The sequence below is a fragment of the Hemitrygon akajei genome, chromosome 6, assembly GCF_048418815.1.
Source record: "Hemitrygon akajei chromosome 6, sHemAka1.3, whole genome shotgun sequence".
Taxonomy (NCBI): Eukaryota; Metazoa; Chordata; class Chondrichthyes; order Myliobatiformes; family Dasyatidae; genus Hemitrygon; species Hemitrygon akajei.
The window spans coordinates 79,210,076-79,227,752 of NC_133129.1; the positions used below are offsets into that span (position 1 = coordinate 79,210,076).

The 17,677-nt window shown below is 40.9% G+C and overlaps 1 protein-coding gene across 3 annotated transcripts in view; it reads left to right on the top strand.

Moving 5' to 3' along the window:
- jak2b (Janus kinase 2b) overlaps positions 1-17,677 on the top strand; it is a 286,317-nt gene that overhangs the window by 138,228 nt on the left and 130,412 nt on the right. For all 3 annotated transcript variants that reach the window (XM_073048656.1, XM_073048658.1, XM_073048657.1), the window contains exon 2: positions 8,765-9,007. In XM_073048656.1, the coding sequence (XP_072904757.1) occupies positions 8,791-9,007 (217 nt within the window). In that variant the 5' untranslated portion in view covers positions 8,765-8,790. The remainder of the gene's footprint in view (positions 1-8,764; positions 9,008-17,677) is intronic.

The following is a 17,677-nucleotide window of genomic DNA, read 5'->3' on the forward strand; positions in this document are numbered from 1 at the left end:
GTTCATCTACTCATCGCAGAGATGGAAGCATCTAGTTTCAAACAAAACTATGATTAAAAGCTTTCCCATCAGGTGTCACAGAGAGCTGCTATATGGAAATAGCAAATCATAAGCACAAGAGATTCTGCAGATGTTGGAAATCCAGAGTAACACATGCAAAATGCAGGAGGAACTCAGAAGATCAGGCAGCATCTATAGAAAGGAATGAACAATCAACGCTTTGGGCCAAGTCCTGATGAAGAGTCTCAACCCAAAGGATCAACTGTTCATTCCTCTACATTGATGCTTCCTGACCTGCTGAGTTTGTCTAGCATTTTATGTGTGTTACTCTGGATTTCCAGCATCTGTGTGCATATGGAAATAGGCCCTTAATGTCCATGCATTCTTGTAGCATACCCAGCAGCATTAATTCTGCTCCAATCCCATTTTTCATCTTGCATTGCTAGCGTCAACCCCGTCCCCGCACCTATTTCCTCACTGAGGACAATCTTCTTGGGCCTATGCTACCAGTGAAGCAAAAGCCATTGATAACCTCCTGCCTCCATTGTCCACAAAGTCCATGGTATGATTGGAGCTCATCCATGTTTCTATAATCCATTGTATCCACAGTACAGGGTTTTGGCCTATATAGCTTCGGGGATGTAGGGTTGGACTTTGAGAAGCCACTTAGGACAATGCTGTCCTGAAAAAAATTGAAAAGTGAGAAACTCCAGATGCTGGAAATCTAAAAGAATTGTAAGGGATACTAAACACTGATCTGGAGGAAGAAAGTGTGTTAGCATTTCCGATCAGTGACCCTTGAGTGGAATTGTTGAAATATCATTGACTTGAAATGTTCATTCTGTTTCTCTTTCCTTAGATGCTGCCTGATCTTTTCTGTGTTCTCATTATTTTCACTCCCAGAATTATACTGCACTTGTAATAATTTGCTCTGTATTGGTAGTTTTGAGTAACATTAACTAGAATGATCAAACATTTGGTATTTTGTGTCTGCACAGCTAACAGCAGAGATTTACCTAATAGCGGGTGAGAAGAACAATCATGGACTGCAAAAGGACATGGTTTTGAGAATAGCACTCAAGAGGAAATTTAAAACAAATAAGTATTGAGCGCACTTCAGCAGAAGAGGAGAAATTATATAAACGAAATAGAACAGTGTTAATGACGCTACAGAGGGACCTAGGTGTACATATTGATAAATTCTTGATAGCGCAGGCACTGGAGAGGGTAATTAGAGATTCAAGTGCATTTAAAGTAGCAAAAAACAGGATTTTTGGTCAAAAGATCCAGGCATCTTAGCTTCTGCAGAATAAAGATGATGTGAAGTATGCAGTCTGTAGGGGATGAAAGAAAAGTCAATTAGGGCATACAAATGGGAATTGGATTGGTACGAGCAGCAATTTGCAGTAATACAGCGAAAGACCAGATTAATTAGATCTCAGGAGGTGTTTTACAAGGAACAGACTAGATTACCTAAAATGAATGGTCTAGCAGGCTACATGAGTCCAGTATTTTGTATCGTTACATGAAATGAGGAAACCTCACTAATTGAAAACTTTGATAACCATGAATCCAAAGTCACTTTTTTCTAGAGTCTTGCATTTTCCCACAACTGTGTAGCAATTCATCCACAGGCATTAGTTCCAATAGTGACAGCACATTATACTCTGTCTCTCTCCCTCAGAATTCAAAGGAGCAAATTTTTGCAGATGGAGTGTATGTTGATGTGATTTTAACATTTCTGACTTGGGGTTTCAGATTGTAAAAAATGGTTCTAAGTTCAAAGTAAATTTATTATCAAAGTACATATACAATCCTGTGATTAATTTTCTTGTAGGCATACTCAATTAATCTACAGATTAATAACCATAGTAGAATCTATGAAAGAGCCCATCAATTTGGGCATTCAATCAGCATGCAAAAGACAACAAACTGTGCAAATACAAAAAGAAATAAATAAACAAACAATAAATGTCGAGAACATTTGATGTAGAGTCCACGAAAGTGAGTTAATTGGTTGTGGGAACATTTCAATGATGGGACAAGTGAAGTTACCCCTTTGGTTCAGGAGCCTGATGGTTGAGTAACTGTTCCTGAACCTGGTGGTGTGAGTCCTGAGGCTCCTGTACCACCTTCCTGATGGCAGGAGCAAGAAGAGAGCATGTCCTGTGTGGGGGTCCCTGATGATGGATGCTGTTTTCCTGCGACAGTGATTGATATAGCTGTGTTTAATGCTGGGGAGGGCTTAACCTGTGATGGACTAGGCAGTATCTGTTACTTTATGTGGGATTTTCCATTCAAGAGCATTGGTGTTTCCATACCAAGCTGCAATATAACCAGTAAATATGCTTTCCGCTGCACATCTGTAGAGGTTTGTCAAAGTTCTGGGTGTCATGCCGAATCTTCGCAAACTCCTAAGGAAGTAGAGGAGTTACTGTGCTTTCTTTGTAATTGCACTTACGTGCTGGGTAGGACAGGTCCTCCAAAATAATAACAACAAGGAATTTAAAGTTGCTGAACCTCTCCACCTCTGATCCTTTGAGGACTGGCTCATGGACCTCTGAATTCCTCCTCCTGAAGTCAGTAATCAGTTCCTTGGTCTTGCTGATGTAACGCTTACATGACAAGCTAGTGTATGTCTAGGGGAAAATTCCAGCCACCCACCAAACCCCGCCTCCTGTATACGTGGATGCTGTGGAATACACGCTAATGCAAAGTCGCACACACGATATCAAGCTCACACCAGGTACAGTTACAGAATACACTTTATAAATCTTACTAGAACTAAGTGATTAATAACGATACAATATATATGAAGGGAAAGAAAATAAAGTCACCAAAACTTATCAAAATTCAGTCGATTTATGCACATCGTTGGAGCTCAATCCTTGACCCTCTGACCACTTCGCTCTTCTCTGATCTCCATGACCCGCACACCTGGGACCACCCTCGGTGATTGACCATCAGTGCCGCACCTGTCCGTCTTCCTCGCCGTCTTCTCCCCGACTCCCGAAAATACCGGGCAATCCCAGCTCCCAGACATACAAGAAAATAACATCCAACCCAATTGATTAACAAATGAATACAATCCCCGTTATCAGCAATTTTAACCTAAACAAGCTTCAAAAATGCTCTGCAAGAAAAACACTCCCTCACCAGTTAGCACAACAAAGAAGCAGTCTGACTTTTAACAAACAAAGAAGCCATTTTGATTAACATACGCAGTGCACTGACATTGAGTGAGAGGTTGTTGAAATGACACAACTCAGCCAAATTTTCAATCTCCCTCTAATATGTGTGATCAATTGGAATTCATTCCTTTCACAAAAATTATTTTTTAACTAATTAGCTATCAATATTTTTCAGCAACATATTAGAAAATGATGAATGTGAACTCCCCACAGGAATAAATACATTGTTCTTTTTTTTTGAATTGACACTTAGGGCCAAAATCATGCATCAGGTCTTTTGGCCCAAAGCTTTGATTGTTCATGCCTCTCTGTGGATACTGCCTGAACTGTTAAGTTCTTCCAGCATTTTGCGTGTGTTACTCTGATTTCCAATATCTTCAGAATCTCTTGTGTTTATGGCTTGCTATTTCCATATGGCAGTTCTCTGTGATTCCTGATGGGAAAGGTTTTAATCATAGTTTTGTTTGAAACCAGATGCTTCTGTTTCTGAAATGAGTAGATAAACATAAGTAAATCTCATCATTTGTACACACACAAACTATTAATGTGGCTTACTATAGTTACACAAAGTCTCACTAGAAATGGAAGTAATAGGCTATTTGAGAACCATGTTTCAGCATAATAAGCAATGTTATGTTACAGAAGCAAACCACATTATCCTTTCCTAGCTTGTTAAACATTTGTAATTATTCCCAAATGGTACATTTTTAAGAGACAATAAGCTGGAATCTCCATCAGAACTATCTGCTGGAGGAACTCAGCAGGCTGAGTAACATCTGTGTGGAAGGCTAGTGGACCTGAATTGCAGATGTTCTATGTCAAAACCCTGTAGCTGGGTTTATGTTTGCAGTGTCTAAGCCAATTTAAACAGGTCTGTATTCCCTATTGTTCCTCAGATCCTAGTTTGTCAGTACATATCCAAGTACTGTTTAAAAATTGTCAAGATTCTTGTCTCTACAATGTTTCTGGCAGTGAGTGCAAACCACCCACACGGTCCGAATAAAATGAGCTTTTCTGGTCTCTGGCCTACTTTTTCTAATCTCCTACTTTAAATCACCTTCATTAGCTAGAAAAAGCTTTAGAGCCTCTTGGGATCTGAAAGGCGTTTCACTGAGTAATTGCTAGTTGCTCACAATAATTCAATTTTAACTGAAAAGCAAAAATAAAATTGAAAATATGAAATAAAGCAAAATATGCTGGAAGTACTCAGCAGACAAAAGAAAAAAAGTAACATTTAGGGTTTCCCTTTTGCAATAACATCTTTTTCTTTTAACTTAAAATTTCTCAGTCACTATATAACGTTTCCCACTTCCGCTAAAGGGTCATTGACATGAAATAATAAATTTGCTTCCCTCTCCACAGATGCTGCCTGTCCCACTGAATCTCTCCAATAATCTCCTATTGTAATCATCTGTTACTGAATATCTTATAACCGCAGCTACTGGGGAGCTGTGAACAAAAGTGTCAAAATGAGAAATAATAGAATAATAGAAACAGTGATCAAATTAGACAGGAATGTGGACATAAGGTGGAGAAGCAGATGTGATTTCATTAACGGAGTGGGCAAGAACAAAGGGCTAATAACAATAAGAAAATCTGCAAATTGAACTCTGACACTAGATACTTTTTTTTCCTAAATATTGCTATCGGTCCAACATTTTGGCTCTGATTAGTTCAATATTCAAAGTAAAATTTATTATCAGAGTACATACATGTCACCATGTACAACCCTGAGATTTTCTTTTCCTGTGGGCATACTGAGCAAATCCACAGAACAGTAAATGTAAACAATCGACAACAAACTGCAAATGCAATAAATAATGAGCATGAAGTAACAGGAAAAAAAGTCCTTAAATGTGTGTAGTTATCCCTTTTGTTCAAGAGCCTGATGGTTGAGGGGGTAATAATTTTTCTTGAACCTGGTGTTGAGAGTCCTGAGGCACTTGTACCTTCTATCTGATGGCAGCAGTTTGTGTGGTGAGGATCTTTGATAATGGATGCTGCTTTTTCATGGCAATGTTTCATGTAGATATGCTCAGTGGTTGGGAGGGTTTTACTTGTGATGTACTGGACCAAATCCACTACATTTTATGGGATTTTCTGCTCAAAGGCATTGGTGTTCCCATACCAGGCCATAACGTGGTCAGTCAGCACACTATCCACCACACAGCTATAGAAGGTTGCGAAAGTTTTTGATGATATGCTGCATTTCCGCAGACTCCTGAGGAAGTAGAGGCACTGTGGTGCAATTGTATTCATATCATGGGTCCAGGACAGGTCCGCTGAGATAGTGACACCCAAGAATTTAAGATTTCCGACCCTCTCCACTTCTGATCCTCCGTTGATTGCTGGCTTATGGACCTCTTGTTTCCCTCTTCTGAAGTCTACAATCAGAAGTCTTATTAAGTGATAGATTGTTGTTATACCACTCAGCCAAATTTTCAATAGAATAATATTTAAGTATAATATAGAATTGAATACTTGTGCTCAGATGTCATCTGAGAAACATTAAGGAAAATAGGATAATAGTCTAAAAGTGGGCTATTGAACATCATCACTTACAGAAAAGGCATGATTGTATTGGAGAAGTGTAAGGATGTTACCATTGTGACTGACAATAGATTGGATTGCTAAATTGTTTGTAAATGAACAGGCTTTATAAAATTAAGAGGAGCCTAGATAGAATAAATAGCTAGGACATATTTCCCTTGGCATAGATTTAAAGCAGTTGGTAGAAGGAATAAGAGGGGAGATGAGGTAAAAATATTTCTACCTCATGACTGATAGTGGATGATAGAGTTCTGGACTCACTATTCCTAAATCCAGCACCTAGATGTATTTTTAAATGTCTGGAAGTTGGGATTAGGCCAAATGATTTCAACTTACTTGCATGGTTATAAAGTTTTGTTCGACTTTTTACCGGGATATATCCTTTCAGTGATTCTGTGGTTTATAATTTTCTATTCAAAATTACCTGGTTAGTTCATCCTGAGGTTGAGGAGAATGTGTATCTTGCTACGACAAAGAAAAGTTTAGGTAATTAAGCAAAAATGTTTTAATGGAAATTTTTAGGTAAGCAAGAAGGGAGGAAGAAACAGATGGAAAAGAGACATACACAAAATGCTGGAGGAACTCAACAGGTCAGGCAGCACCCATGGAAGTGAACAAACAGTCAACATTTTGGACCAAGACCCTTCTTCAGATGAAAAAGGGGATAGCTTTGTATGAAGGAGGATTGGTGGAGACTTGTGCAGAGCAGTGACAAACTGGGCTGGTTGGCTAGCCAGGTGTTGTGCTATATATTGTATGCAACTAATAAGAACATATAGCACCTGGTGTGGGAAGAAGTTTCTAAATTATGGTTCTTAGAGATGGATGAAACACCAGTCTAATTTGGTGGCAGAGATCTCTTATTTTTGTGGTTGATTTATGGCAAGGTTCCTTCTGAGAACTCAGTGGCTGGGCTATTCCCCAACAGCTTATGGAGTGGCAGAAAATGAAACATGCTGTCTTTGTGAGTGGAAGTTACTTAGAACCATTGTGAGTGGATACTGACTGAACTGCATGGGACTTTTATCAGAAATGACTCTGCTTTTAAAGCAGTAAGTTACCCAGAGGAAGTATTGAGCCTTTTCTTGGTCAGAGAAGACCAGTCAGCAGCACAATTCAGGGCTGGGTACAAATCTCAGTCTTTGATCCCATTACAAGCAAGTTTTTCCACCAGGAGAAGTTGAGGAAAAACTAGTTGAACTAGTTTCAACTAGTTTCAACCTGCTTCTGCCAAGTTGATTACATGTCAGCCAGTTGCAGAGCAGTGTAATCTCATAGGGGTCTTGATCTTCTTCAGAAGTAAGAAGTTCTCTAACAGTGGATACAGTTGCAGAGAGGGTAAGAATTTTGGGCACTCTGTAATGTGGGGATTGGGAAGGAATTCAATTTTGAGGTGGAGGGTCAGCTGCAATTTTACTGAAGTGTTGAGCAAGATGGAAGGGCCCAACTCCTGTTTCTATTTCTTCTTTTATAAGGAATTGTTATTTTAGTCTCTAACCTAATCTTGACTAATTGAAGGAACAACATAATGAAGAAGTCCTTTCAAAGTAGTCTTAAGAATGGTGTGTAAAAGAGACAATATATATTATTTTGTGGAAAACTATAAGCCTGGAGCAGGTCAGTTTTGCATCACAGAATTTGGCCAGTGGCATTTCCAATGATTTCTTTGCAGCCTATACTGGATGAGTATCCTTTGAAATACATGAGGCCAGAATTATTTTGGATGTTTTTCTATTTTGGAATAATTTTAATTTCAATTCCCATTCTCCTTCCAGTATGTTGATCCATGGCCTCCACTTGTGCCAAGATGAGGCCACCCTCAGTGGGCAACACCCATGAATATCATTTGTCCTTCTGGTTTAAAAAAAACCCTCCTTCCCCCCCCTTCTATTCCCAACTCTGACCTCTTACCTCTTCTCCCCTATCTATCATTTCCCCCTAGGTCCCCTCTTTCTTTACTTTCTTCTATAGTCCACTCTCCTCTATCAGATTCTTCCTCTCCATCCCTTTATCTTCCTACTTTCCTATCCACTTGCTTCACCTATCATCTTCTAGCTAGTCCTTCTTCCCCTCCCCCCACCTTTTTATTCTGCCATTTTCCCCCTTCCTTTTCAGTCCTGAAGAAGGGCCTCAGCCCAAAACATCAACTATTTATTTATTTCTATAGATGCTGCCTGACTTGCTGAGTTCCTCCTGCATTTTGGGTGTGTTGCTTTGGATTTCCAGCATCTGCAGACTTTAAAGTTGCTGGCCCTCTCCCCCACTGATCCCCATGAAGTTAATAATCAGCTCCTTGCTCTTCCTGACATTGAGGGAGTGGTTGTTGTTGTGGCATTACTCAGCCAGATTTTCAGTCCCCCTCATATATACAGATTCGTCACCACCTTTGATTTGACCAATGACAGTGGTGTTGTCAGCAAAATTAAATATTGCATTAGAGCTTTGTTTACCCTGATGGTCTCAAGTATAAAGTGAGTAAAGCAGGGTGCTAAGCACACAGCCTTGTGGTCCAGTCCAATTTGACTGGTGTCTGTAAGTGAGGAAATCAAGGATCTAGTTACACAAGGAGATATTGAAGTTTATTGATTTGAGGGGATGATAGTATTGTATGCTGAGCTGTAGTCTCTGAAGAGCATCCTGATACAAGTATCCTCACTGTCCAGATGTTCCAGGGTTGAGTGAAGAGCCAATGCAATGTTATTTTTTGAGATCTGTTGTGCCAGTGGACAAATTAGAGTGGATCCAAGACACTTTTCAGGCAGGAATTTATATGTTTCTATCTCTCAAAGCATTTCATCACAGTGGATGTCAATAATGACCTGAACAATAGTCATTGAGGCAGGTTACCATGTTCTTCTGAGGTACCGTTATAATTGAAGAAGGTAGATACCTCCAGACTGCTGAAGTGAGAGGTTAAAGATATTGGCGAACACTCCAGAAATACTAAGTTCAGTGTCATCAATGCTGCCATGGGCATGCTTTATCTCTTTATGTCTTTTAATTCACTTATTTTTGGTTTGCAGTTGTGAGGTGAGGATCTCACTACAAAATGACGGCCTGCATAACAGTCACTGATATGGATACCGGGTCAACTCCACTCCAAAATGGGGACCTACATCAAGCTCCATGGGCATCAAAGCAAATTGGAACAGGGCTAAAAGTTAGCTTTTATCCTATTCCCAGCAAACCCGAGAACAACTGCTTAACCTATCCACTGGGTGAATATATTGCAGAAGAGATTTGTGTAGCTGCTTCCAAAGCCAGTGGTGAGTACATTTTTGATGTTTTTCCTGTATTGGTTTGCATTGGGTTTCTGTAATAGCAGAAACTAAACTGTTAATCTGTGATTAAGTTATTAATATCTCTTTCATAAATGACTGATAGCAGATATTCCATACTCCATTTTTGTAAATTCAGAACAACTTTGTTAACATCTGTACCATTTGTTATCTGGAAAGAAGAGCAGTAGGGTAATACATACAGCATGGAAACAGGCCCTGAACTGCAATTTACCCATGCCCATCTAAGCAAGTGCCATTTGCCTGTGTTTGGTCCCTATCACCCTCAGCCTTTCCTACTCGTGTACCTGTCCAACTACCTTTTAATTGTCAAACTTCAAAGTAAATTTATTACCAAAAGTACATATATATGATATATATCATATATATATATGAGTACTTTGATATACTCTCTGGAAATTCATTTTCTTGCTGATATTTTTAGGGAGAAAATAAATACAATAGAAATATAAGAAAAACTATAAACAGGAAAAAAATTGACAAACAAGCAGTGTACGAAAGAAGACGAGCTATGCAAATAAAAATCATTCTAAGAAGTTTAAGGAATTCATAAAAGTAGATTGTAGAAGCAGTTCAGAGTAGTGGTGAATGAAGTTATCCTTGTCACCCAGGATCCTGACTAATGTAGTGTAATAACTGTTTCTGAACCTAGTGGTATGGGATCTAAGACTTTTGTACGTCTTGCCCGATGGCAGTAGCAAGAAGAGGGCAGGCCTGGATGATGAGGGTCTTTTGTTGACTACCATCAACTGATTAAATTAGGCATTTCACAACACAACATTTAATTAATCAAAGCTTGCATGTTATTGTCTGTGAACAAATATGATATAACTATGTTGACTCCAGGCCAACATGAATTGTACTGTGCTTTCTGTACCAATACTCACTCAGACCATTTCTCCAATTTATAACACCGAAAGTGGTCATCTCCCGTTGGCCAAATGGTTGAACCTTCTTCACCTAGCCCCTGGCATGTGAGTCTTCCCTGCCATAGTTAATCTCTGGAGTGCTCACTGCTTTGCATTCAAAGCCCCTCATTCTTATATTCCTTCCTTATCAGTTTGAGTTGTGTTTCAGTCTCAGTGGCTCTAGCTTTTAGGACTAATGTGTGTTGGCTTCCCATTGGAACCAGTTGAAGCTTCATTTGATTGCTCTTCTCACAAGTGACAACGCGTAATTACTGTCTCTTTGTTCTGAATCAGAGCAGATCAGCAGTTCATGTTACTCAGGCCAGACACAGATTCCCCTAATCATAAACCTGCATGTTCTATCTTACCAAAGAACATCTCACAAATAACTTCTTATTCAGAAATTATCTTTAGTTCAGGAGCATCATTGTGTCGACTTTAAAGCATTTGTATCTGTCTGAGTCTCATCACACAACAAAGGGCAAGTAATGCCACTACAATGGCTGTGCTGTCAGTTATCATTGACTCTGCCATGGGGTAAAATGTATACAGCAATCTCAAGGCTCCATTGCAACTGGGATTGAGTTGCCTGGAGCACATGCTAACCAATGAACTCATTTCTGATTTTTGTTCACACCAACAGTACCATTACATTTACAATGAAGATGTACTTGTGTTATAAGCCCTTTTTTTCCTGAAGCAGGACCCAAAATTACGTGACATTGCACCATTATCCTGGTACTCCAGTCTTTTCCCTATATCAGTGGTACTTAACCCTGATTATTAACAAACACTCGCCTCATTTCTTATTTCTTTTACAAAATCTCATCTCAGTTCTTCATAAAGTTGTACCACCATTTCACTTTCCACACATGAAGCTGCTTACCAAATTAAGAACCCATGGTATTACAGGAAAGTTACTAACATGTTTAGAGCATTGGCTGATTGGTAGGAGGCAGCAGATGGGAATAAAAGGATCCTTGTCTGGTTGGTGGAAGTCACTAGCAGTGTTCCACAGGGGTTCGTGTTGGGACCACTTCTATTTATGCTGTATATCAATGACTCAAATGATGGAATAGATGGCTATGTTGCCAAGTTTGCTGATGATACGAAGATTGGTCGAGGGGCAGGTAATGTTGAGGAAACAGGCTGCAGAAAAAAGTAGACGGATTTGGAGAATGGGCAAGAAAGTGGCAAATAAAATACGATGTTGGAAAATGTATGCTCATGCACTTTGGTAGTAGAAATAAATGTGCGGATTATTTCTAAACAGGAAGAAAATCCAAACGTCTGAGATGCAAAGGGATTGGGAGTCCTTGCGCAGAATATCCTGAAGGTTATGTTACCAGTTGAGTCAGTGGTGAGGAAGGCAAATGTAATGTTAGCATTCATTTCAAGAGGTCTAGAATACAAGAGCAAGGATGTGATGCTGAGGCTTTATAAGGCACAGGCGAGGCCTCACCTTGAGTATTATGAACAGTTTTGGGCTCCTCATCTAAGAAGAGATGTGCTGGCATTGGAGAGGGTCCGAGGCAGTTCACAAGGATGATTCCAGGAATGAAAGTGTTATCATACAAGGAACATTTGATGGTCTGGGTCTGTACTCATTGAAATTTAGAATGAAGGGGAATATCACTGAAACCCTTTGAATGTTGAAAGGCCTAGACAGAGTAGATGTAGAAAGCATGTTTTCCCATGGTGGGGGAGTCTAGGACAAGAAGGCACAGCCTCAGGATAGAGGGGCATCCATTTAAAACAGATGCGGAGAAATTTCTTTAGCAAGAGGGTGGTGAATTTGTGAAATTTGTTACCATGGGCAGCTGTGGATGCCAGGTTGTTGGGTGTATTTAAGGCAGGAATTGATAGGTTCTTGATTGGACACGGTATCAAAGGTTATGTGGAGAAGGCCAGGGAAGGGGTTGAGAAGGCGAAAAAAGAATCAACCATGATTGAATGAGAAAGCAAACTCAATTGGCCAAATGGCCTTATTCTGCTCCTTTATCTATGGTCTCATGGTCTTTTACTAAAGAATACCACACAAATAACTTCTTATTTAGAAATTATCTTCAGTTCAGCACAATATCAGGAGCAACATTGTGTCCACTTTATGTTCTTCCTCCCCTTGTGGTTCTTCCCCTCCCCACCTTCTAACTCTGACTCCTCATCTTTTTTTCTCTGGTCCCGATGAAGTGTCTCAGCCCAAAGTGTCGAGTATAGATATAGCCTGGCCTGCTGAGTTCCTCTAGCTTTTTGTGTGTTTCTTGGATTTCCAGCACCTGCAGATTTTCTCTTGTCTGTGTCCACGTTAAAGCACTTCTATACAGCTACTCCAGTGCAAACAGTTCACAAGACAGCTCACAAAATGGAGTTTACAGAGCAGCTTCACCAAATTGTATTCCTTCAGCTATATGGCAAGGACAAAGACAATTGGTTTGTCAAATTTTCTTGTCCTTGACTCATTCAAGTTGAGTATATTTAAAGCTGAGGTTACTCTATGACTGTAACGGAATTCAATTCCAGACGAAGCTTAACCAGTTTTATAAACCTGCAACATAACTTCCTGTCTTCTGAATTAAATGCCTGGACTAATAAAGGCAAGCATGCCATATACCTTCATAACCTCCATATCAACCTGTGTAGCCGCTTTCCTGGAGCTATGGACTTGGACTCGTCTGCATTCCACACTACTAAGGGTCCTGCCGTTAATTATAATGCATATTTACATTTGAATTCTCAAAATATATTGAAGATTAGCTTTATTATTGTGTTCAGTTCTGGTCACTTCACTACAGGAAGGATGTGGATACTATAGAGAGAATGCAAAGGAGATTTGCAAGGATGTTGCCTGGATTGGGAAGTGTGAATAGGTTGAGTGAACTTGGCATTTCCTCCTTGGAACGATGGAGGATGAGAGGTGACCTGATAGAGGTGTATAAGATGATAAGAGGCATTGATCAGGTGGATCGCCAGAGGCTTTTTCCCAGGGCTGAAATGGCTAACACGAAAAGGCATAGTTTTAAGGTGCTTGTAAGTAGGTACAAGGGGGATATTGGAGGTGAGTTTTTCACACAGAGAGTGGTAGGTGTGTGGAATGCACCTCAGGCAAAAGTGATAGAGGCTGATACAATAGGTCTTCTAAGAGACTCTTAGATAGGTACATGGAGCTTAAAAAAATAGAGGGCTATGCAGTAGGGAAATTCTAGGCAACTTCTAGAGTAGGTTAGGGTTAGCACAACATTGTGTGCTGAAGGGCCTGCAATGTGCTGTAGATTGCTAGGCTTCTATGTTTCAGTGCTTTCTTCCATATTTTAAACCCTTCTCAGCCAACATTTTGATAATAGATGCTGCCTCTTGTGGCAGTGTTCTAAGTAAACAAACTCAATGGTGTGAGGGCTTTGCCTGTGATGGACTGGGCTGCATCCACCACTTTCTGTATCTTTTTCCATTCCGGGCATTGGTTTTTCCATACCAGGCCATGATGCAACCAGTTAGGATACTCTCCACTGTGCTATAACAACAACCCCTTATTCAATGCCAGAAAGACCAAGGAGCTGATTATTGACTTCAGGAGGAGGAAACTGGAACTCCATAAGTTAGTTCTCATTGGAGAATCAGAGGTGGAAAGGGGCCAGCAACTTAAAATTCCTCAAAGCACAGCAGCACCTCTACTTTATTTTTATGTAGATTTTATGAAGTTTTATGGAGTTTCATAAAACTCCATTTTATGGAGTTTATGAAGATTCAGTGTGATATCTAGAACTTCGACAGACATCTATAGATGCTTTGTGAAGAATGTATTGACTGGCTGCATCACAGCCTGGTATGGAAATACCAAAGCCCTTGAACAGAAAATTGTACAAATGGGTGTGAATACAGCCCAGTACATTATTGGTAAAGCCCTCCCCACCATTGAACATATCGACAGGAAGTGTTGTCACAAGAAAGCAGCATCCATCATCAGGGATCCCCACCACACAGTCATGCTCTCTTCTCACTGCTGCCATCAGGAAGAAGGTACTGAAGCCTCAGAACTCACATCGTCAGATTCAGGAACATCTATTACCCCTCAATAATAGGCTGTTGAAGCAATGGGGATAATTGCCCCATCATTGAAATATTCCCACAACCTCTGGACTCACTTTCAAGGACTCTTCATCTCATGTTCTTGATATTTATTGCTTGCTTATTTATTTATTTGGTTAGCTCTCCCCTCTCCCTACCCTCATCCCAACTGTGAAGTATGTTGGAAAGAGCCTCATGGTTTGGAGCTGCTTTGCTGCCTCAGTACCTGACCAGCTTGCAATCGTCAAGGAAACAATTAGTTCAAAAGTGTATCAAGACATTTTACAGGAGAATGTCAAGGTAGCAGTCCATCATCTGAAGCTTAATAGAAGTTGGATGATGCAACAAGACAATGATCTAAAACACAAGAGTAAATCAACAACAGAATGGTTTAAAAAGAAGAAAATTCATGTTTTGGAATGGCCAAGTCAGAATCCAGACCTTTACCCAATTGTGATGCCGTGATATGATCTGAAGAGGGCTGTTCATGCAAGGTATCCCAGAAATATTGATGAACTAAAGAGTTTTGTATGGAGGATTGGTGTAAAATTCCACCTGACCATGTACAAGTCTGATCAGCAGCTACAGAAAATGTTTGGTGGAGGTTATTGCTGCTAAAGGAGGTCTACCAGTTATTAAATACAAGGGTTCATATACTTTTTCCACACTGGATTGTGAATGATTAAACAATGTGTTCAATAAAGACATGGAAAGTACAATTGTTTGTGTGCTGTTAGTTTAGGAAGATTGTGTTGTCTATTATTATCATGACATAGATGAAGATCAGACCACATTTCATGAGTAATTGATACAGAAAACCAGGCAATTGCAAAGGGTTTTCAAACTTTTTCTTGCAACTATATGCTGATTCATCACCATCTTTGATTCTGCCAACAGTGATGTCATCAGCAACTTAAATACATCTGGCAACTTAAATATGCTAGATTATAACAGCTGGTCCACCCTTTGCTGGGACTTTGCAGGTCCCAGCTGCTGGAAGTTTCCCTTGGGAGTCATATATATAGGCCCGATTTCCACACACCCAGTGGGTGCCACTTACTGGTCGGGGAGGGTCTGCAGTGGTATAGGTAGTACAGCTGCTACTTCCCAGAAAAAAAATGCATCTTCCCCTCCCTGGAAGTTACAGAAACAGGTGGCATTTACTATTCCGCTGCTGGGTACCCGTAGGTATGGCCAGGATGCATGTTTCCCAGTATAGATAGATAGATAGATAGATACTTTATTCATCCCCATGGGGAAATTCAACTTTTTTTCCAATGTCCCATACACTTGTTGTAGCAGAACTAATTACATACAATACTTAACTCAGTAAAAAAAAATATGATATGCATCTAAATCACCATCTCAAAAAGCATTAATAATAGCTTTTAAAAAGTTCTTAAGTCCTGGCGGTAGAATTGTAAAGCCTAATGGCATTGGGGAGTATTGACCTCTTCATCCTGTCTGAGGAGCATTGCATCGATAGTAACCTGTCGCTGACACTGCTTCTCTGTCTCTGGATGGTGCTATGTAGAGGATGTTCAGAGTTATCCATAATTGACCGTAGCCTACTCAGCGCCCTTCGCTCAGCTACCGATGTTAAACTCTCCAGTACTTTGCCCACGACAGAGCCCGCCTTCCTTACCAGCTTATTAAGACGTGAGGCGTCCCTCTTCTTAATGCTTCCTCCCCAACACGCCACCACAAAGAAGAGGGCGCTCTCCACAACTGACCTATAGAACATCTTCAGCATCTCACTACAGACATTGAATGACGCCAACCTTCTTAGGAAGTACAGTCGACTCTGTGCCTTCCTGCACAAGGCATCTGTGTTGGCAGTCCAGTCTAGCTTCTCATCTAACTGTACTCCCAGATACTTGTAGGTCTTAACCTGCTCCACACATTCTCCATTAATGATCACTGGCTCCATATGAGGCCTAGATCTCCTAAAGTCCACCACCATCTCCTTGGTCTTGGTGATAGAGAGACGCAGGTAGTTTGAGTTGCACCATATCACAAAGTCCTGTATCAGTTTCCTATACTCCTCCTCCTGTCCATTCCTGACACACCCCACTATGGCCGTGTCATCAGCGAACTTCTGCACATGGCAGGACTCTGAGTTATATTGGAAGTCTGATGTGTACAGGGTGAACAGGACCGGAGAGAGTACGGTTCCCTGCGGCGCCCCTGTGCTGCTGACCACCGTGTCAGACCTACAGTCTCCAAACCGCACATACTGACTATCCAATCCACCATGTGAGAGTCTACTCCCATCTCCGTTAGTTTGTGCCTTAAGATCTTGGGCTGGATGGTGTTAAAGGCACTGGAGAAGTCAAGGAATGTAATCCTCACAGCACAACTGACCCCCTCTAGGTGAGAGAGTGATTTGTGCAGCAAATACGTGATAGCATCCTCCACTCCCACCTTCTCCTTATACGCAAACTGAAGAGGATCCTGGGCGTGCCTGGTTTGTGGCCTCAGATTCTGTATTATCAGCAGTAATAATACTGTATTATCAGTATATGAGGTTCCGTTTGGTGAGGGCCTGAAATACCATCCCTCAAAACACTGACAGCCACAGTCATCTCTGACTGGACTACTGCACCTCACTTCCCCAGGTGTTATTTGAGAAAGCCCAAGCTGAGAGTTCCTCACTCTGGTTGAGCGGGATTACTGACATTGGAATCATAGTTTTACCGTGCTGCAGAATTTTGGTGCAAACCCAGCAGGCCCCTAGTCCTACCTGTTTGGCATAGGTGTGACAGAGACAGAAAGGTGTTGACATGAGGGCCCCCAGATGCTGGAGTGAGCCCTCTCAAGGGCATAAGCACGGACACTACTATCAACCAATATATTTTCCTTTAGTCCGAGAGAGTCGTACTCAGTTCCATCAGTAACACGTTTGCAGTCTGTTCGATGTATCCACCGAGATTGCCCCTTCAGTTTCACAGCTGTGGGAGTGGTCAGTAACACCTGATATGGTCCTCTCCACCGAGGTCCAAGTTTCCCTCGATCCCAGTTCTTAATCAGGACAAAATCCCCAGATTCTAGGGTGAGATAGTCACTCCTCTCTGCGGGGTAGTTCTCTTCCTTGTAAACCTGTTGTACCTGTGAATGTAATGCTTGGAGAATTTTGTTTAGTTGACATATATATTTCCCCATCTCTTCCACCAGGGTATGCATATCCAATTTTGCTGGTAGGCTTTCTGGGAACAATGGTGCACAAGATCTTGGTTCCCAGTATGTCCTTATGGGCTGTCCGTAAATGACTTCAGCTGGTGACAACCCTGTTTTCCCCTGTAGGGTAACCCTCATGTGGAATAGGGCTAGCGGTAGAACCTTCAACCAAGTGAGCTCAGTCTCCACCATTAGTTTGTCCAGTTTACTTTTCAGAGTACCATTGGCTCTTTCCACTATGCCAGCGGCCTATGGGTGGTGTACACAGTGGAATTGTTGCTTGAATGCTAGTTTGTTACATACCCCTTTGTTTACTTTCACCACAAAGTGTGGGCCGTTGTCAGAGCTCAGCATCTCTGGCAGGCCATACCTGGGAATTATTTCCTGTAATAATACCTTCACAACTGTCACAGCAGTATTATTGGTAGTTGGAATAGCTTCAATCCATCTACTAAACACATCGATAATAACTAAGCAGCATCTATAGCAA